The 27725-nt window shown below is 53.2% G+C and overlaps 1 protein-coding gene across 1 annotated transcript; it reads left to right on the top strand.

Moving 5' to 3' along the window:
* Positions 1 to 1816: 1816 nt before the first annotated feature.
* RGMA (repulsive guidance molecule BMP co-receptor a) lies at positions 1817 to 27108 on the top strand. Its single transcript, XM_066558811.1, has 4 exons — positions 1817 to 2042; positions 9014 to 9129; positions 21218 to 21729; positions 23938 to 27108. The coding sequence occupies exons 1-4, from the start codon at positions 2029 to 2031 to the stop codon at positions 24631 to 24633; spliced, it is 1338 nt and encodes a 445-aa protein (XP_066414908.1). The 5' UTR covers positions 1817 to 2028; the 3' UTR covers positions 24634 to 27108.
* The last annotated feature ends 617 nt before the right edge of the window (positions 27109 to 27725 follow it).

Raw genomic sequence — 27725 nt, 5'->3', positions numbered from 1 at the left:
GGAAGCGGCCAGCGGAGACTTCTGAGAGTTCCCACGAATGCAGCTGTGCCTTGGTGGAGCCTCCCCACTCTGGGGCTCCTGGCTCCCAACAGGAACCGGGCTCAGCACCAATTTGCTGCCGCCGCAATGCTCTGCTGCTGTTACCAAGGCACCTCAGCGCCCCGTGCATTAGCATTCTTCTGTCTTGTGCTTTGTCTTCTGAGGGAAGCCCTTCCCCAGCACAGCCAAAGCTGCTGTGGTGGCGGTGGCAGTGCCCCCCCAGCCAGCAGGGGCACAGTCCTTGAGAGCTGGGATTAGTAACGCTCCAGTGTACAGCATTTTACAGCCTGGGACCCGCGCCCGACCCACTGTGCACACCTGCAGGAAGGCCTGGCCTTGCCATCACTTCTCCCCCCTCCTCTTTGTCTGCTGCATTCACTTGGGCTCCTCTGAACAAGCAGTTTACCTTCTCCCAGGCAGGGTCTGTGCCTGGTTTCCTGTCTGTGCAGCATCCCAAGCCTGACAGAAGCTGCTCTGTCTCTGCTGTGGTGTCCAGACACCAGAGTATCCAGAACTGAGGACTGATTTGCAAATAATTATTACGGAAGGAAGCTGTTCCTTCTATAACTGATAACTTATCTGGTATACATCAGGCTTTCCCCAGTCTTCTCTCTGTTCCTGCTTTAATAACTCACCCCAAACACGTTGTTCCTTTGTCAGGACTATACACTCACTGTGCCCACATTTAAGAGAAAGCCCTCTTTGATGGCAAGGTTTCTGTAGCAGGGCTGTTTAGATTTGTTGTGATTAAATCACATCCATTTTCTAATTTGTACCTTACACACACTCAAATCCCTCCTTAAGCCTGAGCTGTACAGGCACATTTTGTCTTCACTGCTGACTTAATCAAGCAGTGGAGAGCTGCTGTGTGCTCTCTGCAGTCGCTGTCTCTTGCACACAGAGGAGAAAGGGGAGAAAGAAACACTTTGCAAAGAGCTGCTATTATCCACGGGCTACGGCGACAGCATATTTAGTGTTTGTGGCTCTGGGGCTGCAGTAATTAATTGTGTGTCTGACACTTGGATTGGCACAGCCCGGCACCCAGAGCTTTCCCATCGCCCTGGTACCCGTGCCTGCCAAAACCAGCCCCCACAGGCCTCTCACCAGTAGTGCTGGGGAGACTTGAGGGCAAGCTGCCACACTGCCCAGCTCTCGGCAATGCTGGGTGCTGGGGCAGCTGGGGTGGGCAGCTACACCGAGGGGCTCTGAGAGCAGCCTGAGGTCTCCATCCCTTCCCCACCACACAGTCCTGCTGAGGGTCCTCCTCCCGCCCCAGTCCCAATCTTTGTCACCATCCCCCATCAATGTAAAGATGCTCTCAGCACCTACACACACCCCAGGGGCTGGACAGGGGGGGTGCCCCCGAAACCCCACTTCCCCTTCATCTCCTCCTGCTGCAGGTGGAGCATCCCCGCCGCTCCGGGAAAACCCTGAAATCCTCCTCCATGTCCCCCAGCCCTGTCTGCCTGCACACGGAGAGGGGGTGCTGGGGGTCGGGGCTGTTGCAGCGGAGACCCCCAGCCCCCCCCTTTCGCGGGGCTGCGCCTCCCTCCCTCCGTCCCTCGCTCCCTCCCTCCGCCGCTCCTTGCGAACGACGCTGCTCAGCGTGCGCGGAGGGAAGGAGGGAGGAGGGAGAAGGGAAGGAGGGAGGAGGGAGGGGACCTCCCTATCTGGCTCTATCTCCTCGGCTGCCTCTCACATGCTCCGGGAGGGCGATGCGGCTCCCCGCGTCCCGCTGAGCGAGGCCGCCTGCACCCCGCCGGGGCTGCCCGCAGGGCGGGGGGCTGCCCGCGCCCCTCGGCCTCCACCCCCCCGCCACCCCCGCTTCGACCCGTGGGGCCTTTTACTATTTTATTTCCTTTGGGTTTTATTTTATTTCGGTTTTTATTTTTGTTTTATTTACCCCTCTTGGAAAAAAGAATATATTAAAAAAAAATAATAATAAAGCCGCCGCTGCCTGCACCGACCCCCGCGGGGCTGGAGAGGCTGATGCGGCCGCCAAGGTAAGCGGGGAGGGGGCTGGGGACCCCCCGGCCGCATGTCCCCCGGTTCCCTGCATGGCCCTTCCTCCTCCGGACCTGTTGAGGCTCCCGGTCCCCTCCTGGCTCCCCTTTCCCGGCCGTTTTTATAAAGAACCTGGATTCTTCCCGCTTCCCCCTGCCCGGCGCTGCCTGCCCGGCTCGGCGCTAGCTGGCATGCATGAGGTTATTCATTTATCCTCCCTTCTGATGCTTGCCACTAAAGCTGCTCCCTGCTGCGCTAAGTCAGTCGAGTAATTCCTTGCAGACCACTGATGAGAGCTGTAAACATCCTCCCCAATATTTCCCCCTTTCCCTCGGGTTGCTCATCCCGGGGCTGATCGCGGTTATCGAGACCGGAGCGGGGACACAAAGCTCTCCCCTGGTTCCGAAGTGCTTGGGGGGTTTAGGAGCCCCGAGGGGAGGAGGGCGGGAGGGGACAGCTGGACAGATGTGGGACATGGCTGGGACGGGCACATCTGTGCGCAGGGAGAGGATGGGCAGCTGGAGTGCGGCAGGGCAGCGGGAGCGACTTCGTTCCTGATGTCCTGAGCCCGTAAATAGCCCAAAAATCTCTTCCAGGAGACGGGGGGGGACAGAATAAAGCCCCCAGACAGGACAGTTCAAACGCACCAGCCAGAGCAGCCCCTGTCCGAGCTTCCACTCTGGGACATGCACGTTGCCCTTCCTAAAAATTGCATATATTTATGGAAACCGGGCTGCGTTTGCAAGACAGGTGCTTTTTGTTGTGGTGGTGGTTGTGAGGCAGGAGATGAAAGTTTGGTGTTGTTTTGATGTGATTCTTGATTGCTGCCTGTTGGAGTAATTGCATCGCAATTGCTCAGAGGTAGAATCAATTTCCCCAAATTGAGATTTTAATGGGAGCTCGCAAGCTGCTGTTATGTCATGTGGTTTAAGGCGGCGTTGGATTGCATTTATTTTATAAACTGGATACTTTTGCAGGCGGCGCAGGGATAACAGCACCACCCAGTGGGGCCGCAGCCCCGGCCCAGCCCAATCCCAGTCCAGCCCAGTACCAGCCCAGTTTATCCCAGTCCCAGCTCAGCTCCAACCCTGCCTTAGTCCCAGCTCAAACCTCAGCCCCAGTCCCAGCTTTAATCCCAGCCCAACCCTAACCCAGCCCAGCCCAGCCCGAGCCAGGCACGCCCGGGAGGACTCCTGGTGCCAACTCCAAGATGCTCCCCCTTCACAAAAACTCCCATTTTCCTCTGCCAAAATACCCACAGAAGTGCTGGATTAAAGTTGTTTGGGTTTGGGGGTTTTCCCCCCATAAGAAGGAATGTCTGTTTCTCAGATATTCAGGACAAAGTTTTAAATCAGCTGAGGTCACTGTCGCTCAGTGTCTCACAACTGAGAAGGCAGGAAAGGCATCCTGTGTTGGGCTGTATTTCTGGCCACTGCTGCTGCAAATTGACAGAAGGAGACCTGGCAAGGCTGATTGGGTTTCACAGAGCTTTTTCCAGAGGATCCTTCAAACAGCCCTTGCTCAAAGGGCTGCTGCAGATGTAGGCTTGCAAACACTCGATGCCATCTCCCACCTTTAAATAGGATCGAGGAGATGTCCTTAGCTGACCTGTCAGTCAGAGGAGGAGAATTAGTGAGCTATGTTTGCACTTTCTGGATATGTCAGGAGCTTTTAAAAGCAGCAGAGAAAAACTGTCCCATCACACAGATGAGCTTCTGTCTCTGCTGATAAGCACCCAGTTCTCTGCAATTCTTCTGGTGTCCCTGTTCATGGCAGGGGAATCAGAACTGGATGTTCTTTAAGGCCCCTTCCAACTCCAACCATTCTGTGATTCTATGATTCTGATCATTTTTTGGCAGTTCAGACTTATCCATCTTTTCTGCTGAGCTGACATTTGGCCATTTGAACTCGCTCTAGGCAACCTCCCAGCCCATCTTCTATTTTTGCTTAGAGGGGAGCCCAGATGTGAAGAAGATACACTACAGAGATGTTGCTTGATATCTACCCCAAAGAGGAGACTGGGCCAGGCAGACCAGCTCCCTGCAGAGAATGAAATATACAGATGGTGAATTCCAGCCAGCCCTCCAAACGCTGCCTGCCGAACAAGGGATGGTTACATGTTCCCATGTGGAGGAATTAGGCCTCGCCCCCCCAGGGCTTTGCAGGCTAGGGAAAGGGAGAGACACAAATGAGTGTTAACAAGTCCAAAAAAAAAAAAAATAAGTCAATGTGATGAACTCTATTTGCCTTAAAATAACCCTGCTTGTTTTGTTTTCTGTCATGGGTAAGACTGGAAGTTTTCCACCAGCCCATCTTCCCTTCCCCTTTTGCAGCCTGGCTGTTTTTCAGCATTTAGAGGTGATTTTTATGGGGCTCCAAGCTGTGGGCTTGGAGCAGGCAATTTGAGGGGAGAAGGTTACCCACTGTGACTTCAGTGGGGGTTGCTGATAAATAGTTAATCTGCAGATGTAAGGATGCAGGTCAACAAAAGAGTTCTTACATTTCATTTACTGGTGGCACAAAGCTGTATTTTTTTTCCACCTTTCACAACTGGCCTCTTTTTACACAGCCAGGTTGGTGAGGCTGATGTTCACAGGGGCAGCTGTGGGAAGGAGGGTTTAGATAAACCAACAAACCCCTCTCTGCACTTCGCTACGCAGGAGTGGGTCACTCTTCAAAGCCCAGCTCTGTGCCATCCTCTCTGCCTGCCCCATCCAGCTGATGCCAAAGTTCAGTGCAGGGCCCTAAGGAGATCTCAGGGGGACATTTTCCTGCTCTACCTGGTAGGGAAAGGGGTTTAGATGCGGATTTGGCAGCTTGGAATGATGAGTAAAAGGAAGGTCTTTAAATTTAATTGCAGATATCAGAGGTGGCTGTGACTGCATAAGATGTTGGGGTATTTTTGGCTCTTCTTATTCAGAGGGGTTTTTTTCTTTAGTAAGGGAATTGTTCAGGGCACAAATGTTTGCTTGTATTTTCACAAACATTTTGGGATCAGTTGTCAAACCTCTCCAGGCAACAACTTGGGGGTTTCCATTCCAAAATTCCTTTCTTCCTCCTTTAAGAAGCAGCTTGCTTTTTGCTGCTCACCCCAAACACACACATATCCCTGCATAACATTTCAGGATTAGCTTCCTGCAGGAGTGATTATGGCTTATCCCAGACAAGCCATGAATTGAACACTGTGTCCTGAGGCAGAGCAGGAGTGTGGAGATAGTGGTGTGAAAAGTGGCCACACAGAAAGTTCACGGGAGAGTCAGGAGCAGACCAGGAGCCCCGACATCCACTCCTCTAACTACTAGTTGCAGCCCTCAGAAATACCCATGTTTACTATTTTAGCCATATAATTACAGGTAGTGAATGATTCCATTAGGAAGGCTGTAAGGGCAGCCCTCATCTGCAAACCTCTGGCTTCAAATCAGCCACATTCACTCAGCCCCACTGAAGCCCACAGCCACGCAGGGCAGAGAAAAGGAAAGTTCAGCCCAGCTGAGTGTCCCATGAGAACTGTGACTCCTCCAGCATCCTGCAAATACCTCGGAGAAGGCTGTGATTTGCATGTGACACCAAACACAGCAACAAGGTGCAGATGACCACGGAGGTGCCTGTGCCCCAGAGCTGAGCCGCTGCAGTGGTTGCATGTCAGCGGTGGGTGGTTTCCCACATTCTGTTTGCAAGGAGCATCAGGCTCAACCCTGCCTGAACAGGGAGTCCTGCATGGGCTTTGAGAAGGAAAGAAGTTGGGGGAAACGCAGTAGCTCCACATTTCCAAGCCTAGATATGCCCATAAAGCAGGACACAGCTCCGAATTTCACGCAGCCTCTGATTCAGTAGGCGATTTAAAGTCCAAAGCTTTCATTCAGCTGAACAGAAAGGTGAAGTTTATTTCAAAAATGTGTAAGGGGGAGCAGGATTTCAGAAACACACCTTATTTGGGGCCTTTTCCTCCCCGAAGTTATGGTTTGGACACATCTGTTGTTTTCTCCAGCGAAATCCGCTGCTTTGATCAGTGCCAAGAACAGCAATCCCATTTGCAATGCATGATGCAACGGAGCAAAATCAAGGAGAAATTTTTACAAACTGGAGCCAGGGGCATCCGACCGTTGCTTTATGGCAGCACAGTTTTCCCTACAGCAAAGGCAGAATTTCCATCAAGGGTCTTATTTTAACTGTAATGCCTCAGACTGGATTCCAGGCTATCGTTGCAATGTGTCAGCCTGCCCCAAAACGGCGATACCAAAGTGGTGCTTTAGGTCAAACCATCAAAGCAGCCTCGCAGCAGCTATTTAACAGCTGGCTTTTAAAAGTTCGTAATTCAGATGGAGTTTTTTAGTTAAACAGATTGTGTTAGATGTCATCAGCCAGGATAACAGCAGAAATTATGTGTTTTTTATTTTGAAATAAAAGCAAAAGTCGCATTGCAAGAGGAGAGGGTGGGAGAAAGAGGAAAGGATTTGAGGTCTGGAGCCCCATCCCCTGGATCTCCCCCCCCCTTCCCTGGGCTCTCCCCGGCTCACAGCCCCTCTCTCTCCTCCCCCTAGGCCCCTTCCAGCTCCAGCTGCCTACACATCCCATCAGCAGGCATTTCTTCTTGGGTGGTAGGAGCAGCTGGCAGGGTTTGGACATATTTGCCCCTGTTTGACATCCCCCACAAAGAGGTGCTTCGAGTCGGCGTTCCTCCCACACTGCCTCTGCTACAGGTCTGGATCCGGCCTGCCAGCTTTCATCTCCTGCCCAGCTCTGCCCACTCTGGCAGCTCCTCTGCACACAGAGCTCCCTCTGACTTTAGTGGACACCATCTGAGCGCAGCTCTAGGACCAGCAGGACCAAGGCAGATATTCCATTAGGCAGGCAGGGTCACAGGATTTTTGGATCCCATCTGGGTCCCAGATGGAAAAGCTGCAGTGTTTTAATTCCTTTTGCAGCCTGGATAAAGCCCCAGAGGAGCTCCTCCTTCTTTGGAGGCATGGAGGCTCAGTCCCCTCATAGAGAAATAGATAGGTGTTAAAAGATATCTTTGCTTCTTGGATATTTATTCCCATCTCCTCTTCCTTCTTCTATGGAATATTTGTTGAACTGGATCACAGATTCAATCCATGACAGGGAGGAGATCACAAACTCTTATCAGAGATTTTAAGCCACAGTCACTCAAAAAAGCATCCTTAAGGATGTTTATGAGCTAGAAGAGGAGGTTTCCAAGAATAATTAAAAGAAATGTCAAGGAGTATCCCAGTCTATACCAACCTGCAGGAGGAAAGAAGCATGGTCTTACAGAGTTGGGAGAAGGGTGGTGTAAAACAACCAGCATCCTCTTATTCTTTGCATAAGAACCTCAAAAGAAAGGAGATGAAACATCCGGATGGCAAGGGGACACGCCATCAAAGGAGAGCTAATGGTCCAAAACAGGGAAGTCATTAAAGCCTACACCCCTGGGCACCCTCATTCAGAAGTGGTCTTAGTTCACTATGGCTGAAACATCCCTCAAAGGAAATTTTTAAGAGATCCAAGCTAAGTGGATGCTTTCCTCCCAGCCTAGCCCTCTCATGGGTGGCACAGACCCCTGGGATGGTGGGGATGCAGATCCAATCTGCTCACCTCTACACGCTGTGGCATTGCCGGAGGGAGAAAAGAGCAGGATCTTGAAACCCAGCAGGCAAACTCCCGTGTGCTCCAAGCTGCTGTTCCATCTGATGGTCTGTGAGCAGGCAGGGCTCTCCCAGGGCTGGTGCCTGCCTGTGACTGCCCAGAGGGTCTCTAAGGGAGGCTCAAAAGTGAGACCCTACCAACATAATTGGTGAGACTTTCCCCCAGTGAACATCCAGGTCTGTAAGTGCAGAGGAGGCAGTGGTGGTGGCCCTGAGTGAGTTTAGGTATTGTTATTCATCTCCATCAGTCCTTGGTGGGCTGGCAGCTGGATTTGGGCACCTGACAGCCGTGCCCCTATGTAAGGAGTGCCAGTCTAATGATAAGGATCTATGAGAGTTGCTGTTTCTGAGTCACCTGGGGTTACTTCACCGCTGCCAGTGCAGGTGCGGGTGAATGACCTGGAACTGTTGTGAAACTCTCACCTACCATGGTGCCAGGGCTGGGAAGACATGGAGGAGCTCCATGTGCTGGGGGAACACCATCCCCTAGAAGGCTGGAGACCTCAGTGTCGCTGTCACAACCCCTACCCCACACCAGCTGCCTAAAGCCTCCCTGCCTCAGTTTCCCTCCTGTGCTGTACGACAGCCCCTTTACCCCAAACTGCTTAATTTTTTGGACCCAGGATCCCAGGGCCAGGTTACCTTGTTCTTTGAATCAAAGCGCTCTTGGAAGGCCCATGGGAGAGGGGCAGGGAAGGCAGAATGGGCGTTGAGACCCGATGGAGTGGGAAGAAGCCCCTCTCCCGAAGTGCCACCGAGCTGCGATGCCGGCACACATCAAGAGCCCCTCCCGTTACCCATCCTGCGTGAACCAGTGCCACCCCCTTCCCTGGGGGCACACACACAGCAGAGCTTGGTGGCCCCATCGCCATCTCCAGCCCCCTCTCCGGGCTCTCCCCGGCTCTTTCTCCCCGCTCCTCCCAGCCGGGCTCCCATGGCCGCGGCCGCTCCCGCCCCTTCCCGCAGCATGGCCGGGGAGGCGGGCGCGCTCGGAGGAGGAGGCGCAGCGGAGGATGCAGGCATTGGGAGCCAGCGGGATGATTGATGGCTGGGGCTGGGTTGGAATGGGAGGGGACGGAGAGGAGGAGGAGGAGGAGGAGAAGAAGGAGAAAGAGAAAAAGTCTGTGTAATCTTTCAGTGCAGAGCCGGGAGCTGGGGCCGCCCGTGCCTGCCGCGCTCCGCGGAGCCATGCGGGGCTTTTGATTTCATTTTTTTCCCCAAGTTCTTTCGATTGATTTATTTTTCCCTTTTTTTCTCCCCTCTTCCTCTCTCCCCTTCTCCTTTTTTTTTTTTCTTTTTTTTTCCTTTTTAAACTCTTCTTCCAGGGAGAGGATAGTGGTTAAAGCTCGAGCTGGATGGATGGGTATGGGGAGAGGGGCAGGATCCACAGCCCTGGGACTTTTCCAAATCCTCCCTGTCTTTCTCTGCATCTTCCCTTCAGGTAAGGAACAGCCTCTTTATTTTGCAGACTTTTTCCTTGTGTTTCTGGCAGCCCTTGGATCGCCGCCCCCGTTCCCCTGTCCCTGGGCCTCTTTCCCTCTCCCTCTCCTCGCAGCAGTTTGCCACATGTTTAAAATAAGCAAGTGGGGCTCGGTTTTGGTGCGTGCACCCCCAATTCCCCGTTCCCCAAGCAGTTGCGGTGGGTGTTTCTCCTTGACCTCATCTTCTTTGTCTCCCCGCTCCTCATCCCACAAGGAAGGAGATGGTGGAAATCAAAGCGGCGAAGGCAGCCGGGAGGAGGGAGGTGTTCCTGACAGCGCCAGGTTACCTTCTTCTGCCCTTCCCGGCTGCCGCGGAGGGAAGGGGGGACACTGGTGGGGTGACCCACGTATGAACCCCTCCATCGGAAATTTCTGCCGTCAGAGCGGTGTGCTCCACGCTGCGAGCCCCCGCGGAGGGCAGAGCCGGGGAGCGGTCTCGGAGGGGCTCGGGGGGTGTTCGCGGTGGGATTTGGGATCGATGGGGGCCCGGGGGTCGCGCGGCCCCGGCGGGGGAGCGCGGCCGCGGGGCGCACCTGGGCGGGCGGGCGGGGGATGCGCGGGCGCTCCGGGCGGCCGCCCCTGCTCCCTCATCGCCGCACGGCTCTGGGGGCTCGGCAGCCTCGTTTGCTTGGAAAACTTGTCCTGGCTGGGCCGGGAGCTGTTGTGCTGTCCGAGGGCGGGATGGCAACCAAATGGTCCCGCGAGCATCGGCACCCCCGGGCCGGCCGCTCGCACCCGCCGCGGGGCTCGGCCCCCCCGCCGCCCCCGGCCCCGATGTTTGTATTGTGTCAGAAAAGGGGAGAATTTCAGAATTACAGCTGAAAACGCCATCTGTTTCCAATGAATCCCCCATAGTTTTTCACAATGTTTTTGGCAGATCTCTGCCTGCAAATTCCTTCAAGCCCTGAGTGCTTGTTTTTGTTGGGGGAGGGGAAACCCAGTCCACAGAGGCGGATTTGTTCCTTCCAAAACTCTCCAGTTTCTTTACCTCTTTTTTTTTTTTTTTTTTTTACTTGCAAAGGGGGAAAAAATTGAGAGAAAGCAGGAGGGCAAAAGAAAAACTCTAAGGCTTAAATCTCCGTATCTCCCTTTTTATTTTTGTAAAACTTTCATTTGTAAAAAAAAAAAATCTAATTTGTTAATTTTAAAATCTCCTCTGCCTTTCTTTTGCATAACCGTAGGTGAAGTAGTCTTGCACACACATGTAGGAAATAAATAAATAACTGCTTTACGCCCTTCCTCCCATCTTTGCCCTCTTCGCCCTCTTCCAGGAAGACCTTTTCAGCGCTGCCCTTAGCACTGAGGTGTCTCTCTGGACCCCCCTCTTCCCATGAAACTTCCCAGCAGGCTGGAAGCTGAACCCCCTGTTTTTTCTGTTTTTTGTTTTTTTTTTTTTTTCTGGAAACTCTGGAGCTGCTCCCGTATGTGTTGCTTAACGCCCTTTTTGGAGCGGTTGAGTTGCAAAGCGTCGAGGCTGTGAGATTTACGGTGCAAGAAAGAACTTGATAGGAGATCTGGCTGGCTGCTTTGTTTGATTCTCCCTTCAGCAGTCAAATAAGGTGCAAAGAACTGGCAGAACGAGGCGATCCAGAGCCCGCGGGAGCGGGGCGCAGGCGGAGACGGGGCTCCCCGTGCCGTGGGCTGCGAGCAGGCTGGGGGCTTTTAAAAAAGCTTTGTGGGTGGGAAGGTGGGGAAAAAGGGGGATTTATTCCCTGCCATATCCTTTTTGCCCCTTTTTTCCCTATGCTTCCTGGGAATTTGTGGGTTCCCAGCAGGTTCCCAGCACCAAGGAGGCTGGGGGCTTGTTTTGAAAGCTTTGTGGGTGGGATGGTAGGGAAAAATGGTAGGGAATAAATCCCCTATCCTTTTTGCCTATGCTTCCTGGGAATTTGTGGGTTCCCAGCAGGTTTGCAGCACCAAGGAGGCTTCGCAGCCCTCCTGGGAGCCCCAGGTGAGCAGGGCCGCTGGAGGCTGCCCAAGCGGGTGCTCGGCGTGTCAGATCAGTGCCTCGCCGTGTCCTGCCCTATTTATTTATTTGCTTAACCCCCCCTACGCTCGCAGCCCGGGCTGGATTCCCACTTGTGCTGCTCTCACACTGGTGGCTTCGCCCTGCTGCCTCCTGGGCAGCCCCCAGCATCCAGTGCCCTTGGGCTGGGTGCTCTGGCCGTAGGTCAGGGTGACCGCGAGGCAGCTGGGGAAGGATCTCTGGGCAGAGCACGCCACTGGCTCACAGTTTCCTTGGCAGAAATTCTCCTTGGAGCTTGTGCCAAGTCCCAGTGCTGGATGCTCATGGGTGCTCTCCCAGCTGAGACCCTGATCTCCTGGGTGAACCAAACCTGTGCCTCCCAGTACAGGCTGTGCTTAGTTTTCTTGCAAATCCTTTTGTACTTCCAGAATCTGGCCCTGGGTGTTTTTTGCTCCAGGTGTGGCAGGCTCAGGTTTGCTTTGGCTTTCCCTGTTTGTTTCCAGCTTGGCTGTTTTGTCTGTAATACACTTCTGCCTCCATAAAAATTTGGAGCTTTCTGTTCTTGGTCCATCCAGGCAGCACAGTGGATTCCAGATAAGGATCCAACCTTATTGGAGGTGTATCAGGGTAGGCAATAAATGGCTTTTGTCTCAGCGGCAAGAAGGTGATGGCAGCATTAAGCCAAAATTGAGATGCTTTAGAGGCTAAAATATCCCCCACAGTGCTGTGAACATCCTGGGGAAGGTGGAGGCAGGGGAGGAACGCGCCTGTGCGGGATGTTGTCAGGGCAGAGAAGAAGGGAGGGATTCAAACGTAAACCTGGAAATATTTTGGCTTCCCTGTTTTGTTGCAAGCTTGGAGCTGGTCTCGTACTTGGAACGGGGAGTTCTCTGCCATTGCCAGCGAGGCACGTTGTGGGGCTGGAAGGATTTGCCTTGTTTTTGTTGTAGATGGGGTGGATATGTAGCTTTTTTCCACAGAAAATCGTGGAATTCCTGGCCCTTGGTTACTGGGCACAAGGCAATGTTAAGAGTGACTTTGGGTTTATCATGGGAACAGTGGAGGCTTCTTTCTCTGTGGCCTGGACAGCTGTGCTGAGTCGGATGTGCACATGAAAGTGCTCATAGGGCTGGGCAACCATAAAAACTTCCTGACCTGGGGGCTCTTCTTGGGCTCTGTCCTGACCTGCTGTCCCTGGAGAGCCAGGCTGTGGCCCCAGTGACAATGAGTTTTGTGGTCTCTCTTCTGGCTCCCTGATGGGCACATCCCATAAAGCATCCGTAGGCTCTGGCGTGGCAGTGTGTGGCCCAAGCAAGCCCCTCCCCAGCCCGTCAGTCCTTCAGGGGATCCCACAGCCAAGCCCTACTGCTCCCAAGGGATGAGTGTTGGTGAGACAGTGAAAGAGGTCAAAGATGAGGGCTTTTGATCCATCTGGATAAGTTTGATTGGTCTGATTTGCTTTTCCTGTTGGAGCAGACACCAGACTTGGAGTAAGGGGGAGTGTAGGAAGCCAGGACCAAAAGAGCCTCAGGGTCCCAGGTGGTTGGAAGAGGGCTGGGGTGAGCTCAGGGCTGCTGGAATCCAGGAGTGATGTGTGCTGGGGTGATGGAGAAAGGGTTTTGGGGAAAATGGGGCTTGCATGGAGGTGCAGCTGTGGTGGGCAGGTGAGGGGTGCCCTGACCTGTGTCTGGCTGTCCTTGCAAATCCCATCCTGATGCCACAGTTCAGGAGTGAGCTGTTCAGGCAAGGTCCTGCCTGACCGTGCACAGCATCCAGAGTGCACTTGTTAGAGGAGAGCTCCTAAATGCCTTTAAAAAGCTCTGTAGCCTGCACTTGGCAGCTACTGGGATGAAAAGAAGAGGATATTTATTCCCTTGTCTGTGAGCTCTCAAAATAACAGTGCGTTCGATTGTAGCCTCAAGATTGCTTTGCACTCAAGTGCAGCCCGGCTGAGTAAATCACTGCTCCACCAGCTGAAATTCCTGCAGCAAGGGGGAGAATTGAATTATAGCCAACTGCAAAACCAGATGCCATCCCCTTGATGAAGTCATCAGGCTCTCACTGCAGAGAACAAGCTGGCTCCGACACACACACAGCCCTGGTAGGCGCAGACTGAGCCGCTCTGTCTGACGGCCTGGCTGTGGTGTGTGGGGTGGCCAGGGTCTCATGTCCCCACAGCTGCACGGAGAGCAGGTCCTTCAGAAGGGTGTCGAGTCCCACTTTGTACTACATGAGCATCCAGAAGTGCTTGGCCATTCAGTTCCCAGCAAGCAGAGCTGTCCCTGACGTGCAGGTTTTATGGGTCAGGCAGAGAGCAAGCTTCACTTGAGGCCAAAGAATTTTCTCCTCCCTTGGTTTCCTCTCCTTCCTGGACAGCTGTTGACTTTGGTCCCCAAAGCCTTAGTAATGATCTATGGCATTTTGGGTTTTGGACAAGCTACCTTTTTCTCCTGCTGCGTGACACACTCCAGCTGGCCCTTTCTGAGGTGACAAGGGCATATGGCAGGACATGACTCCAAACTTTGCCAGCCCACAGTGATGAGAAAGCATTACTGTGCTGGTATACAAGTGGGGGGAGCAGTGGGACTGGGGGAGTGGATTCCAGTTAGAAAGTTACTTTTTCTTCTTAAATTTAAAACCTGAGTCCAGGAGAGGCAGCATTTAAAAATAAATAAACCACTGAAGGTCTGTGGCCGTGAAAGATGAACAGACTCTGTGGCTTCCATGGGGTATGAGCGATGGGGAGGAAATCTGGTGCTGGGTAGGAGCCCAGCCTGCAGCAATGGATCCACAGGGTCCCCTGCATCCCCAGGTGGGGCTCCAGCATCAGTCAGGTGTCTTGATGGGCTTGTGGGGCTGCCACCTTCCAGCCGGGCAGCTGCCACCCCACGCCCTGCACAAGCCAATGCCTCCGATTGTGATGCCGCAATTTTTTGGCAGACATCTAATTGTATAAATTTGCCTCATCCAGATTTATGTGCTCCGGGCTTTTCTCCATCTCCTCGTTTTGTATCTCATTTACCTCTGCGTTTGAAGGGTTGAAATTTCACAAGAGCACAGCGGGGATGATTATTCCTAGAGGGAATCCACACCTGTGAGCAGAAAGCGTTTCCCTGCCAGCCCTGCCGCGGCCCGGGCGAGGGGGAGGAGGGTGAGGGACCCGCTGCCACACCTGGGGGGCCCCCGGGCACTGGTGGGTGGCAGCGCTGCCTTCAAAGGCAGCCTGGGAAAGCAGCTTTGGCGTGGGGAGAGAGATGTCTGCTGGAAACCTGAAACACTCGGCGGTGAGGGTGGCTGGCAGAGGTGACCTTATCCAGGGACCGCTGCTCCAGAGGGATGGGGACATGAATGGTGGTGGCTGAGGAGCAAGGTGAGGGTGATGCTTCATGCAGGGCATTGGGAGTGCAAATTCACCTCTCTTCCCACGGTGCTCATCTTGGGTGAAAGCCTTAACATCCTTCAGTGTCCTCATCTCTAAACTGGACCATTTGCCTGAGGACATTTACCAGCCCTTGGGAACTGTTGGTGAAAGTGTCCGGGTGCATTCCCAACGGGGAAAGTAGGTGTGCAGCCCCAGTACGGCTTCCTAGCCTACAGCACACTGTGCTGCTGAGAGCCAGCTTTGTTAGTGCCCTTCTGCAGAGGAAGAGCCAGAGATCACTGCCTTATCGTTTCCCTCCCTGCTCATCCTCCATCCGCCAGCTCGTGGAGGAGTAAAACCTGCATCTCCTGAACCACCCACTGGCACCACTTCCTCTGAGCAGGCAAAGCTCAACAGCTGAGGCAAAGGCAGCACTAAGTCCCAAATCCCAGGAGGAAGATTCAAGAACAAAGTCTGTGACTCTGTTGCTGTGTTATCTGTTGCGCTGGTTCCCCCTCTCAGCCCATCCTGCCGACTGAACTCCCCAAGGTTTGCTGGTAGTTCTCAGAGCAGCACGGCCCTGGCTGGCAGCTCCATGGGTGGTGCCCTCTCCCATGGTGTCTGCTCACCCTTCTCCCTGCACATGGATGCTGAGGTGAGCCTGGAGGAGCAGTGCTGGCTGGGGGCTGGGGAGAGCTGCCTTGGCTGGCGCGGAGCATGCCGGGTCAGCCGTAAGCTGAGTCTGGAGCCAAAAGAGCTGACTAAGTGACAGCAGTGATCAAGAGCTCGCTCCTTCGGCAGCGTGCAGCAGTTTGTGCTGGAGCTGGTGAAGACACTGACTCTGCTGGTTTCCTGCCTGTACTTGCCCCGTGTCTCTGTGATGCCTGCAGAGGAGAGATGGGGGGCTGTGAACTCGGGGCTGAGGACAGAAAGGAGGTGGCCATGGCAGGTCCTCCGGATGATTTAGTGATTGACATGGGCTGAAACGAGAAAAATCCTTCTGTGTCCCTCTTCTGACTTCAAGGAACTGGTTTCTCCTTCCCCCAGCATCCTCTTGAGCAAGACTGGGTTAAAGGAAGCTGCATGGTTTGAGGTGTGCTCTGAGGTACATCTAAAATCACTCTATTGTACACAAAGTAGGGCCTTTGCCTGGATTTAATGCATTTGCTGCTTTTGCCAGTGGAAATGAGCACATAACCCCGGCCCCAGCGTGGAAGGTGGCCCCTCCGCCCCAACTTCCCCATGCACACCCTTGCAAAATATGAGCCCCAGCTCTTTAAGAGAGTCAGGTTTATTTTTCTCCTTCAGTCCCCTCCTCCTGGTCCTCCCCCCACTTCAGTGCAACTGAAACCTGATCTAATCCCTTTGCACATGGGTAATTTATTGGTCTATTGGGCTTTTCTTGATGGCAAATTGCATTGTCTTTCTTCCTGGGTTGAGGCTTTGGAGCAGTTTGCTGCATTCCTGCAGCTCTTTTCTCAGGGCTGATCTTTCACACCCCCTCTGAGCACAGTCAAATCAGTTTTATTGGGCCTCTTTGTTATGCAAACAAGGCAATAATAACCAGGCTATTATTCTGCAAGATTGTGCTTGATTAACAGTTCAAAGGAGGTCTCTGGAAGAGCCCGGCGCTGCCTTCCCGCACAAATCCTTTCACCGAGGCTGGGTCAGGTGGCCCTTGGGTCTCGCTCGCCCCACGGTGCCCCGTGGGGTGCGGGAGAGCTGTCCCTGCCCGTGACATCCCATCCATCAGGGCTGCACCGAATCGCTCCTTTCTCTCCCTGGTGTGACAAGGCGCTGGCTGATCCGTGTCATAAAATAGAATCACACAATGATTTGGGTTGGAAGGGGCCTTTAAAGGTCACCCCGTCCAACCCCCCTTCCATGGGCAAGGACTTCTTGAATGTCTCTGAGGATGGGGCACCCACCGCCTCTCTGGGCAAGCTGTGCCAGTGTCTCAGCACCCTAATTGTAAAAAAATTCCTTCTTTGTATCTAATCTCATGACTCTCATGGGCATCAAGATGTGGGTCCAGCATTGCCATGAGGAATGGCTCATGGGGACACCCCTTGGGACAGGAGCAGCATGAGGGGCTGGATACAAAGCACAGTGTTCATTCCCTCAGTTTTTGCTTGGGACTCCTGATACCTTGCTGGAAGCAATCTCTTGTGCCGTGTTTTTAAGGAGCAATGTGATTTTTTTTTTAATTTTTCTTTAACACTTTTGGGGTCGTTTTCATGCTGGTGGTGACTGCTGTCTGCCTGTGAGCAGAGCAGCCCACATCTCCTTGAAGCTGGCAGATGTTGCTGGTATTTAGCACCTTGGAGAATCGTGCCTTTCCTATTGAGGTGTCAGCATAAATATGTTTATTTAGATTACTTAAATAAATATGTGTTTAGGAGCCTAAGTCTGGGTGCTCAGATCTGAGGCCAAAGGTAATTACGTTTTACTGTGTTCTCCAAAAAGGCCCTTTACTGCATGTGTGAGGCTTGCACATCTACACTTCAATCCATGTATTTGGAAAAACGCGGGATGATGTATTTGCATCACATGTGGGTGATGAAATACTTTCCAGCCCGTTAGGAACCAAGAGGATATTAAAAAACATTGCTTAGCAGTGAACGCTTTAAAATTAACAGGTCTGGTGAATGTGCATTCAGGAGTTTTAAAAGAATTGGCTTTTGCTTACAGAAATTAATTTCCAGTAATTCTCTTTGTTACAGGAATTACAGGAGAACAGATGAAATGTTGGTTTTGTGCTAGTTTTCTGTAAGAGCCTGATTTGGGTAAATGAAACCCAGGTTACTTGACACCCGCTGAAGGGAGAATAGGGGGGGGGCACTGATAATTAAATGCTGTTAAAGTTAGATGTGTGCATATGTTTGAACACTTAATTTGACATCAGGTAATGCAATGTACTGATGATGAGGGCATCTGGTACCCCAGAGCCCTGAGTGTGTGTTTGGTGGTCCATGGGATGTTGTTGAATGGAGGACCTGGGCTTTCCAAACCAGGAGCTCAGGAAAAGGTCACAATTCATTCATTGCCTGCTCAATGGGATGTCCTGGTTAAAGGGCTGACCTCGGGAGAGTTGTGAGTGTGTCTTTGTCCTCGTGTCCTGTCAGGGTGGTAGGTTGTGCAGGAAACAAGGCTGCTGGAGGGAGATCTGATGGTGGGGCTGGGCAAACACCTTCCAGCGAGAACTTAAAAGTGCAAACCATTTAGCTTATCTGGAGGATTGACAAGGGACTTGCTTGCAGTGTGTAAATATCTTTGTGGGAAACACACTCGTCACTAACGGACGTTTTACTGCTTTGGAGAAAATCGCTGGTTCTTTTTATGTCCTTACAATGAAGTCAGATAAAATCCACTTAGAACCAAGACCCGTGTTTTGTAAAGGTGATAAACTCCTGAAACAGCCTGCCCAGGAACAGGGTGGCTTTTCAGTGGGCACAGACCTTACAGGAAATGTATGTCCCTGAACAGATGGGGGATATGGGAGGGGGCTGTCCTGGTCCCGGTGGTTTTCTGATTTTTTTTTTCCCCCCTGGCTTTAGCTTTCTGAAACCGTTGGTTTCAAGATAACAAAGGAAATTTTGTTCGTTGGTTTGAGTGGCACCTTTCAAGGCCTTGAAAGAAGATCATGGGGAGGGTTGGGAGGTGGCTTGGAGGGGTTAAAGTCACCTCTGTGTGAGATGAAGGCTGCTCTGCCATGGACGAGAAATCACCCAGACCTGGGGATGTCTCACAGATCCCAGGAGAGCCTTGCTAGGTTCCTGCTTGAGAGGGATTTGTTTCCATGCTAAGTCATCTGTGGTTGAAAAACAGAACCATTGTGAGTCGATGGAAAATAGATTATGCGAAATTGAATAAACATCGTTTCTTGGCCAGGGTACAAATGAGCCTGCACCACTGTGCCAAAGCTGCTGCCAGAGGGGACGAGGCAAGGCTGCTTGGGAGGGGTGAGGGTCGTGTTTGCTTTTCTCTACAGCCTTTGTCAGCTGTGGTCCCTCCCCAGCAGCATGAGGGGTTTGCCGTGAGGGTGGCTGGGGAGGTGTCCGTGGGAAGGCCAGGCACGCACAGGCCCCTCTCGCACAGGGCCGGGGCACCTGGATTGGGAGATCTGGCCTTATATGGGGCCCTGAGCGAAACAGCCAGAAGGGGCTCGGTGCCAAAAGTGCAGCGATAACATCGCAGAGCAGAACGCTCCCCCTTCAGGCACAGGGAGGAAAGAGATGGGCTTCCCTGCCCTCCCTTCGGTTGGGATTTTTTTAATTCAGGACCTTATAAAGTCATGTGTGACCCCGGGCAGGGCAGCAGTGGGGGATGCTCAGCAGCAGGGTGTGCCCAGCACTGGGTGTTGGGGGGCTGTTCAGCAGGGCACTCTCTGTCCCTACGCAGCCTGCATCTCCGAATCCAAGTGAGTGAACCAAATCCTTAAAGAACAAGAGGCAGTGGGTTTGTTCCTACTGAAAAATCCTCTCCACACAGCAGCTGAAGGGCTGGAGCAGGCCAAGTGCTCTGCAAGCTGCTCCCTGGATGGGATACTTTGTGTAGTGCATCCTGGTGCCTCGCTGAGCTGTGGGGTGTGTGATGCTTTGTGTAGTGCATCCTGGTGCCTTGCTGAGCTGTGGGGTGTGTGATGCTTTGTGTAGTGCATCCTGGTGCCTTGCTGAGCTGTGGGGTGTGTGATGCTTTGTGTAGTGAATCCTGGTGCCTTGCTGAGCTGTGGGGTGTGTGGCTCCTTCGTGTCCAGGGATGTGTCCTCCAGCTTGTCCTGGGGCTGCAGTGACAGCACCTTCTGCCACACGGAACCCCAAGGCATCCTCAAGCTGCACATTAACATAACAACTAGGAGAGCAATGACTTTAATTGCCTGATGCCACAAGGGTTTGGGATAACCAGCAGTGGTGGCACTGGTCACACTCCTGCCGTGCTGTTTTGACTCGGACCTTCCATTATGACAGTCCTGGAAAACCACACTCCTGGGATGAACAAGAGAGGGGTGTGAAATAATAAATATCTTTAAATTTGACCCCTGTATGCAGAAATATGAGCCCTTGTCCCAGGTCAGAACCTTATTGTTGAGTCATCTCTGGTCAATGATGAGTTAAAGGCTTTCCACAGAGCTTCTTGCAGGTTTAAGTGGGATGCTGCCAAGACCAAACAGCTCCCGGGTTCTCAGTGCTGTTTGCTAGCATCTGAGTTTATTAAACATGAATTTTAAAACTGTGAGGAACCTGTCACCGTTTCCTATTTGCACTTCAGTCTTCTTCAAAACAGAGAGGAGACTGGCTTGTTTCTCACAGCTGAACTGCTCAGTGTTTTATAGTCTTAAGTCTCCCTTTCTGATTTTCCAGCACCAACTCTGTTTAGGTTTCCAGCACTGTGATGTTTAAAACTCAAACATACTGTTTTCCCTGAAACAATACTGGCTTTTGTAACTTTCTTTCTAAACAAATCTGAGATACTTTTGGCACGGATGCCCTGCCAAGCTCCTTCTAAACAAGCCCCAAGACAGGAATATATGGGTTCGCCTCCAAAAGGCACCATGAAAGCATCTGGAAATGGTGGGGCTTGTCTTCTCCTCCTCCTGCTGCATTTTCTGCCTGAACCCATCCTGTTTCCAAGCGCTCCAAGGGGGTCGATTAAGAGGAGAGGAAGGAAAATGCCATGAATTTTAAGTAGTATGAGCCTGGGTTCACCCAGCAAGACTCCAAATTGGCAGGGGCAGAGCAGCGTCTCCGACATTCAGCAATGGCCGTGTGCTTTTCGCACAGCTGCTTTCAAGTCTGCTCCAGGGAAGCCACACTGCCCCAGGGAGCAGACGTTGTGTGTGGGGGGAAGAAGCAGGATCTGAATTTTCTTTGCCTTCCTCTGCCTTGCCAGGAAGCACCAGGGCTGTGGCTGAGCCCGGCAAAGGCCCTGCAGCCTCTGGCTTTGCCTCCGCCTGGGCAGCACACGGCGGGTGGGAAGGGAAGGGAAGGCAAGGCGGGGGCTCGCTGGCATCCCTGCACCTGCTGTGCCGGTTTTTCTCCTCCACCTCTTCTCTCTCAGCGGGCCGTGGTGGGGAACGGGCTCCCAGGGCTGGGCAGAGCCGCACAGATGTCAAGGAAGAGGTGGTTTGGTTCCTGTTTCTTTACAGAGGCACAGGGACAAGCGCTGCAGCGTCACTGCTGTGGCGCTGGTGATGGTGGATGGCCTCTGGCTGTGCTGCAGGGTCCTGGCACTGCTCTAACCTGGGCAACAGGGCTTGTGATGCTGCTGTTTTCCCAAGCCCATGAAGGAGGAAAAGGGAGAGAGCTTTGTGCTGGTAGAGATCAGTCTGGACACAGTGCCCAGTAACTCACGCAGCACAGAGCTTAGAATGTCAAACCCTAAAAGGGCATTAGAAACCCCATTGCATTAATGATCCTCCCTCATCACTGCTTATGAATATATCCCATTCTTCCACACCACGGTTTCCCCCCATGATCATTCATCTAAAGGCTGCATGTTCTTTCCCTTTTTGGCTTCAATTGGGGCAGATCCTGTTGGTTTCTTTGGCTTTGATGCATGAGAGTTGGGTCATGTGAGAGGGTCACGTCTGGTGAGCGAGGCCCCGTCACGCGGCCGGGCCGGTGTCATGAGTTTGGGCAGCGGGAGGAGGACGCGGCCTCAGGACGGGCTGGAGTTGGGCAAGCCAGCACTGACCCCCTTGTGTTCTCCTGCCCTCCCACAGTGACATCTCCATGCAAGATCCTCAAGTGCAACTCTGAGTTCTGGGCGGCCACGTCGGGCTCGCACCACCTGGGCGCGGAGGAGGCGCCCGAGTTCTGCACGGCGCTGCGGGCCTACGCGCACTGCACGCGCCGCACCGCCCGCACCTGCAGGGGAGACCTGGCCTACCACTCGGCCGTGCATGGCATAGACGATCTCATGGTGCAGCACAACTGCTCCAAGGATGGCCCCACGTCCCAGCCCCGCCTCCGGACATTGCCCCCCGGGGACAGCCAGGAGCGCTCCGACAGCCCTGAGATCTGCCACTACGAGAAGAGCTTCCACAAGCACTCGGCCACCCCCAACTACACCCACTGCGGGCTCTTTGGGGACCCCCACCTCAGGACTTTCACGGACACTTTCCAGACCTGCAAGGTGCAGGGGGCTTGGCCGCTCATAGACAATAACTACCTGAACGTGCAGGTCACCAACACGCCAGTGCTGCCCGGCTCCTCGGCCACCGCCACCAGCAAGGTGAGCCTTGTCCCCCTGGGCAGAAAGGCTTCAGAGCAGCCTTTCTTTCCTCTGTGTCTTCCTCCATTTCCACATCTCCTTGGGGAGGGTAAGACAGAGCATAAGCTCCTCTGAATTTGAATGTCTGTCCCTCAATATCCATCCTTTTTTTGTCTCCAGCCTTCACTGAAATGTGGTTCTTGTTGAGCACATCCAGCCCCATCACAGCGAGCAGGCTGAGGTGCTGCACCTCAGTGGGCCTTCATGGCCAAGCCAGGTATTGCAAATTAAGAAGACTCCCACCTCAGGATTGCTGTGAACAGCCAGGTCAGGAATGATGCTGGCACCTCTTGGGGACCCCCAAGGCCTAAACAAACCCAGAACTGCCCTCCAGTTCTGGGAGGCTCCAGCTTGCAGGAAAAGCCTGGAGAGAGCTGAGCTCCTCACACTGCCTTCTCCTCTACCCAGGCTTGTAATTGTGTGGTTTGCAGCCAAGTGAAGACATATTGTGGGGAACAGTCTGTTCTGGAGGTTCTTTGACAGACTAAATAAACATCCACAAGGTACAAGGCAAACACAGAGAGCCCAAGAGAAAATGTGCTGCTGTGATACAGCAGGACCTGTGTGTCACAGGCTCAGCTTCAGGAGGGACCTGGAGCTGAGGAACTGGTGTGCTGCCCCTGGTGCACAAGCTCTGAAGCTAACAGGGCACTTTTTGTGCTAAAGAAAAAGGGACGCTCAGCAGGAGGCATGCTCTTGCTTTTGGGAAATGTCCTGTCCCACCATGTCTGGGAGTTCTGCTTCTCCCTGTGTGTGGGGAGAGGAGAGAGAGAAGCACATGTAGGACAGGGGCTGCTTCTCTGCTCTGGATGTCACCCCTTTATCCTGAGCTGGAACTGGCAGTGAGGTTCTGACCTGTCCCAGATAAACCCCCTAAAAGATATTCAATGATACTCTGATGTCCTTATCTGCTAAAACACATCAAAACCTGCTGAAGGTTGCAAGGAAGTCTGGCTTGAGGAAGGTCCTTAAGGATCCCAGGACCTGCTGGGATCGCAGGATCACCATCTTAATTGAGCCTTTTCTCTTCTTATCTGCCTCAGAGGCTTGTGGTGAGGAGGGATTAGTCATGAGATCTGCAGCGTGAGCTGTGGGAAGCGCTGCTGTGGGCACTGCGCTGCTGGAAACGATGGGAGCACTCAGTCCTTGGGGCTCTGTGTGTTCTCTGCTCTCTTCTCCAGCCCACCCCACTCTGGCCAGATCTCAGTCTCCCCCTTCACAGGGCCCAATGTGGCTGGAAGTCCCCTTTGCCACTTCTCCCTCATGGGCAGAAAGGTGCGAGAGCAACTCTGCAAGAGCTGGGAGAGGAAATGTAGTTTGTACTGTTTGTACATGCAAATTCTACTCATTTTCCTCCCCGGGTCTTCCCTCCAAAAGCCAGGCCAGCAAGGGAAGAGCAAGCACAGTGAGGTCCTCCCTCTGGAAGGGGCCTGTGTTTGAGCCCAGCCAGGGGTGAGGAGGCATGTTGGGCTATGTTTGTGTCATAGAATCACAGAATCATTAAGGCTGGGAAAAACCTCTTAAGATCAAGTCCAACCATTAACCCAGCAGTGCCAAGGCCACCACAAAGTCACCCCTTGAAGGGCCACCCCACTGGAGCAGGCTGAGCACGTGTGCCTGTGGGGTTGAGATGGAGCAGGATGTGTTTGAGGGCCCATGGGAGAAATCCTGTTGGTCTGCAATTGGTTAGGGAAACAAATTGGTCCAGCCCTTGGGATGTAAATGTCATGGGAGTCAGAAGAGAAGCTCCACCGCCTCCAAGGGAGTCAGGGCTCATCCCTGCTGCCATCTGCCAGCCCTGGAGGCGAGGCAGTGCTGCGTGCACGGGCATGCTGCCACAGGCCTGTGAGCAGGGATACTCCACCCAGCTCCAGCTGCAAGGAAGCTCCTCTGCTGGGCCTGGAGATAACAGGCAGATCCAGGTGGTGCATTCAGTCAAGCCTCTGGGTCTTGTATCCCTACACAATGTTCTCACCCTTTGGCTGGTGCAGGATCCCCATGTCTGGGGGGGCTGAAAGTCAGGGCCACTTCTTAGGATGAAGGACTGTGAGAATGAAGGTCATGCTCCTGTCTGGAGTGAGCATCCAGCCCTTCCACCTCCCACCCTACTGCTGGGTGCTCTCAGGTGGTCATCACTGGCTGTAACCATGCTCCTTTCCTCCCCCACAGCTCACCATCATTTTCAAGAGCTTCCAGGAGTGTGTGGATCAGAAAGTGTACCAGGCAGAGATGGACGAGCTCCCCGCCGCCTTCGTCGACGGCTCCAAGAACGGAGGGGACAAGCACGGAGCCAACAGCCTGAAGATCACGGAGAAGGTGTCGGGCCAGCACATCGAGATCCAGGCCAAGTACATCGGCACCACCATCGTGGTGAGGCAGGTGGGCCGCTACCTCACCTTCGCCGTGCGCATGCCGGAGGAGGTGGTCAACGCCGTGGAGGACAGGGACAGCCAGGGCCTCTACCTGTGCCTCCGTGGCTGCCCAGCCAACCAGCAGATTGACTTCCAGGCCGTCCGCTCGGCCCAGGCCACGGAGGGCCGTGCCCGGAGGAAGGGGCCCAGCCTGCCCGCCCCGCCCGAGGCCTTCACCTACGAGACGGCCACGGCCAAGTGCAGGGAGAAGCTGCCCGTGGAGGACCTCTACTTCCAGTCCTGTGTCTTTGACCTCCTCACCACGGGGGATGTCAACTTCATGCTGGCTGCTTACTATGCCTTTGAGGACGTGAAGATGCTTCACTCCAACAAAGACAAGCTGCACCTCTATGAAAGGACACGGGTGCTGAGCCCGGGCAACACGGCGCCCACGGGAACGCATCCCACCCTCTGGGTAGCACTGCTGTGTTTGTGTTGGTTGTGCTTGTTATAGAGGTTTGCTCCTTCACACCTTGGAGAGAAGGGAAAGGGGAGCAGGAGGCAACCAGAGATGAGATGCAGGTGTTGGAAAACAAGAGGTTGGACATCAGAGCCACATGGGTTGTCCTCAACTCAGTCTCTCTCTTGGTGCAAGTCCTCCACCTTCCCAGCTCCTGCCTGGGAGGAATGTGCTGCCAGTGGGACCAGACAGGAGTTTTTGCTGGACTGTACCTTGTGTGGACCTTGCTCACTTCCCCCTCCTCCTGCTGCCATTTGAGGGGGTGCTGGGGAGCCCTTGTAGCTACTCTGCTTGTAGCACTCCCCTGGTCCCAGCCGTGCACGTGGTGACTGTGACACTGGCGTGTGTGAACATGGCTTTGTCTTCAGAGAGCAAAGCCCACGAGGAGGGCACAGAGCAGTGAGACAGGACCAGCACAGCAGGGCAGGATGTCCTGCTCACCAGGGCTGGGCTCTGCTTTTCCTGCTCTGCCCCACAGCCCTGCTGTTGCATAGGGTGGTGCAAGGGGCCGAAATGGTGGGCAATGATCCCACACTTGCTTGGCTGCTGGCACCTTCTGGGTGGAAGGAGGACAGGTTTCTCAAGCCTTGGCCTGCATTTTTTTGTGGTTCAAAGGCGTCCCCTATTTTAGCCAGTTCACCTGGCTGATTCACTCAGTAGTTTGACTCCTGTCTCCCTTGTCTCTGCCTGGACCCACTGTGGACTCTTGATGGCAATGGGAGAAACCTGGCCAGTATTCAAGGGGTTTCTGCTACTTCTGCCCAGCATTGGATGAGTTCCTCACACCGTTCACTCCCTGGTCCCCTGAAACTGGCAGCAGGGTGGCTGCTCAGTGGGAGACCCAACTGCACCTCCCTCCAGCCCTTCCCTGCCTGGCCCAGCCCTGGGATGGAGCAGGAGCATGGTGCTCTTTATTTTTGCTGCTAGGTCTCTGCTCTGCTCCCCATCCTGGGGCCACGACTTGCAACCCCATTGCAGACCAGTTGCACCTTAAGCCCTTTAGGGCTTGAATCAGAAATGGGGCAATGTCAGAATTCAGCCAGGAGATGGGATGCAGCAGAGGACCCCCCCCAGCTGCCTCCAGCTGTCTGTTCCCTGCCTTGAAACCATCCGTAATCTCCTTCCCCCTCCATGTAGTGCTGCCCATCTCCTCCACTCCGTGCTCCTCTGTGGTTCACCCCATGGCTCACTGAACAAACATCAAGACCACCTTTGGTCTGCGCCTTCACGACTTCCTGGTGGGTTTCCCCCACCTTTCCTCAGGGGGAAGTTCCCAGAAACGAGCCCCAAAACACGTGTCACACTTGGGGGCACCTCCTGCTCTCAAAAGGGAGGTCTCTGGGCGTGATGAGACAAGCTTAGCACCAAAAGAGGTGGGAACAGGCTTGGTTTGGCAGTCTGAACTGGTGCCAAGAGGCAGCCTGGTGTAAATACTGAACATGACTATTCATTGTGTCCTTACAGCTCTAGAGCTCCATTTGTAAAGCAGCAGAGAAATGCAAACTTGTGTCAATTGATGTAATTTATATTGTCTCTTTAATATATAGAGCCCTGGCATTGATCTCGTGTGACTGTACAGATGAAAAGATGTAATTGGTTTTTAAATGTTTAAGGAAAGAAAAGAAACAAAAAGATGTGTTTACTACTTTGCTCCTTGCTTTGTTTGCTAATGCCCCAGATACTCTGTTTAGGGAGATTTTGAAATAAGGATATCACAGTTTGGAGGTGCTGAGGGAGCAGCCACTGGACCACAGCACTGGACAGTTTCATTTCCCAATGCACTAATGCTCAGCCAGGCTGATTTGGACTTTCTGTTCCCTTTGTTCTAGAGAAGACAAATTTTTATCTTCCCTAGGAGTTGAAACACACTTTTTAAAAGCTAAAATCTGTCTCTGGGCAAAGAAGAGGTTTATCCCACAGCTAAATGCAGCTGTGCACAGCCTCCCTCTGAGCACACAGTGCTGCTTGAAAGCTGCCTGAGCTGGCCCAGCCAAAGCATGCCAACAGGTCAATAATTCCCTTAAGAGCTCCCCTTCCTATAAAACAATCACCCCACAGCATGGCACGCTGTGGTTTAGGGACAGTTTCCATCCAAGGAAAGTCTGCTTATGGCTTGGCTCATTCCCTCTGTCCAGGTGGGTGCTCCAGTGGTGGCTGATGGTGTGAGGTGGTTGTTGGGGTATCCCTGTTTTAGAAGCAAACAGTGAAGCACTTTATTTTGGTTGTGTTTGACCCAGTTCTGGTTAAAGGTGAAGTGTGGCCAAGAAGGACCCGATACTTGGAAACAAACAAAACAAAACAAAAAAACATAGGCAAAGGGGGGGCATGCTGAAAATGCCCCCCCAGCTCCTCCCTGTGCTGAGACCCACGGGAGTATCACCGCCTGTAAATACTGTAAATTATTTATTGAGAGGAACACAAGTAAAGTTTGAGGTTTTTTTGACAATAAACGAGTGGGTCTCGCTTTGTTCCCCGTGTGTTGCCTGGTGCTGTTCCCCACTCAGGATGAAGTGTTGCCCCATTTCTGCACTCACTCCAAAGCAGCTTTCTTCCACCTGAAGGACCCTCTGACAGCTCATTTCTGTCCTGAATCCTACTGAGAATTTCACTCTGGAGTTCAATTTATGAGAAAATTAAAAAGGGGATGGGGGTGAAAATGTAGATAATAAACCATTAGAGCCTTGCCTCTCTGGGAAGGGGGATGTGCAGCAATGGGGTCCAGGTGGGTGCCACCACCCTTCCCCTGCTCACCACAGCACATTGGGGTGTGCATCCCAGTAATGGTAATTCCTCCCTTTGTTAGGCAGCTCTCCTGTCCCAGCTGGGTTTGTTGCTGCCCTCTAATGAGGAAAAACAAAATTGCATTTTTTTTTTCTGTTAAATTTTCCGGTTTTGAAGAGAAGGGACTCAATGTCCCAGCAGCTGGGGACAGGGAGATGCTTGAGGGCAGGTGGGACACCCACAGCAGCTCAAAACACACATTATTTGGGTGAAACCATGCAGTGGTGCCCAGCACCAGAGATGTGATTGACATCTGGCCTTCCCCTGTTCAAAGCCCAGAGAACTGGCAGTGTTTGGAAAGATCC

The sequence above is a fragment of the Molothrus aeneus genome, chromosome 13, assembly GCF_037042795.1.
Source record: "Molothrus aeneus isolate 106 chromosome 13, BPBGC_Maene_1.0, whole genome shotgun sequence".
NCBI classification, from domain to species: Eukaryota; Metazoa; Chordata; class Aves; order Passeriformes; family Icteridae; genus Molothrus; species Molothrus aeneus.
This window is presented reverse-complemented; position numbering and strand designations above follow the sequence as displayed.

Coding starts and splice junctions, on each gene's coding strand:
- RGMA (XM_066558811.1), top strand. Junction 9,130..21,217: donor TCTCTGCATCTTCCCTTCAG/GTAAGGAACAGC, acceptor GCCCTCCCACAG/TGACATCTCCATGCAAGATC. Junction 21,730..23,937: donor CGGCCACCGCCACCAGCAAG/GTGAGCCTTGTC, acceptor CCTCCCCCACAG/CTCACCATCATTTTCAAGAG.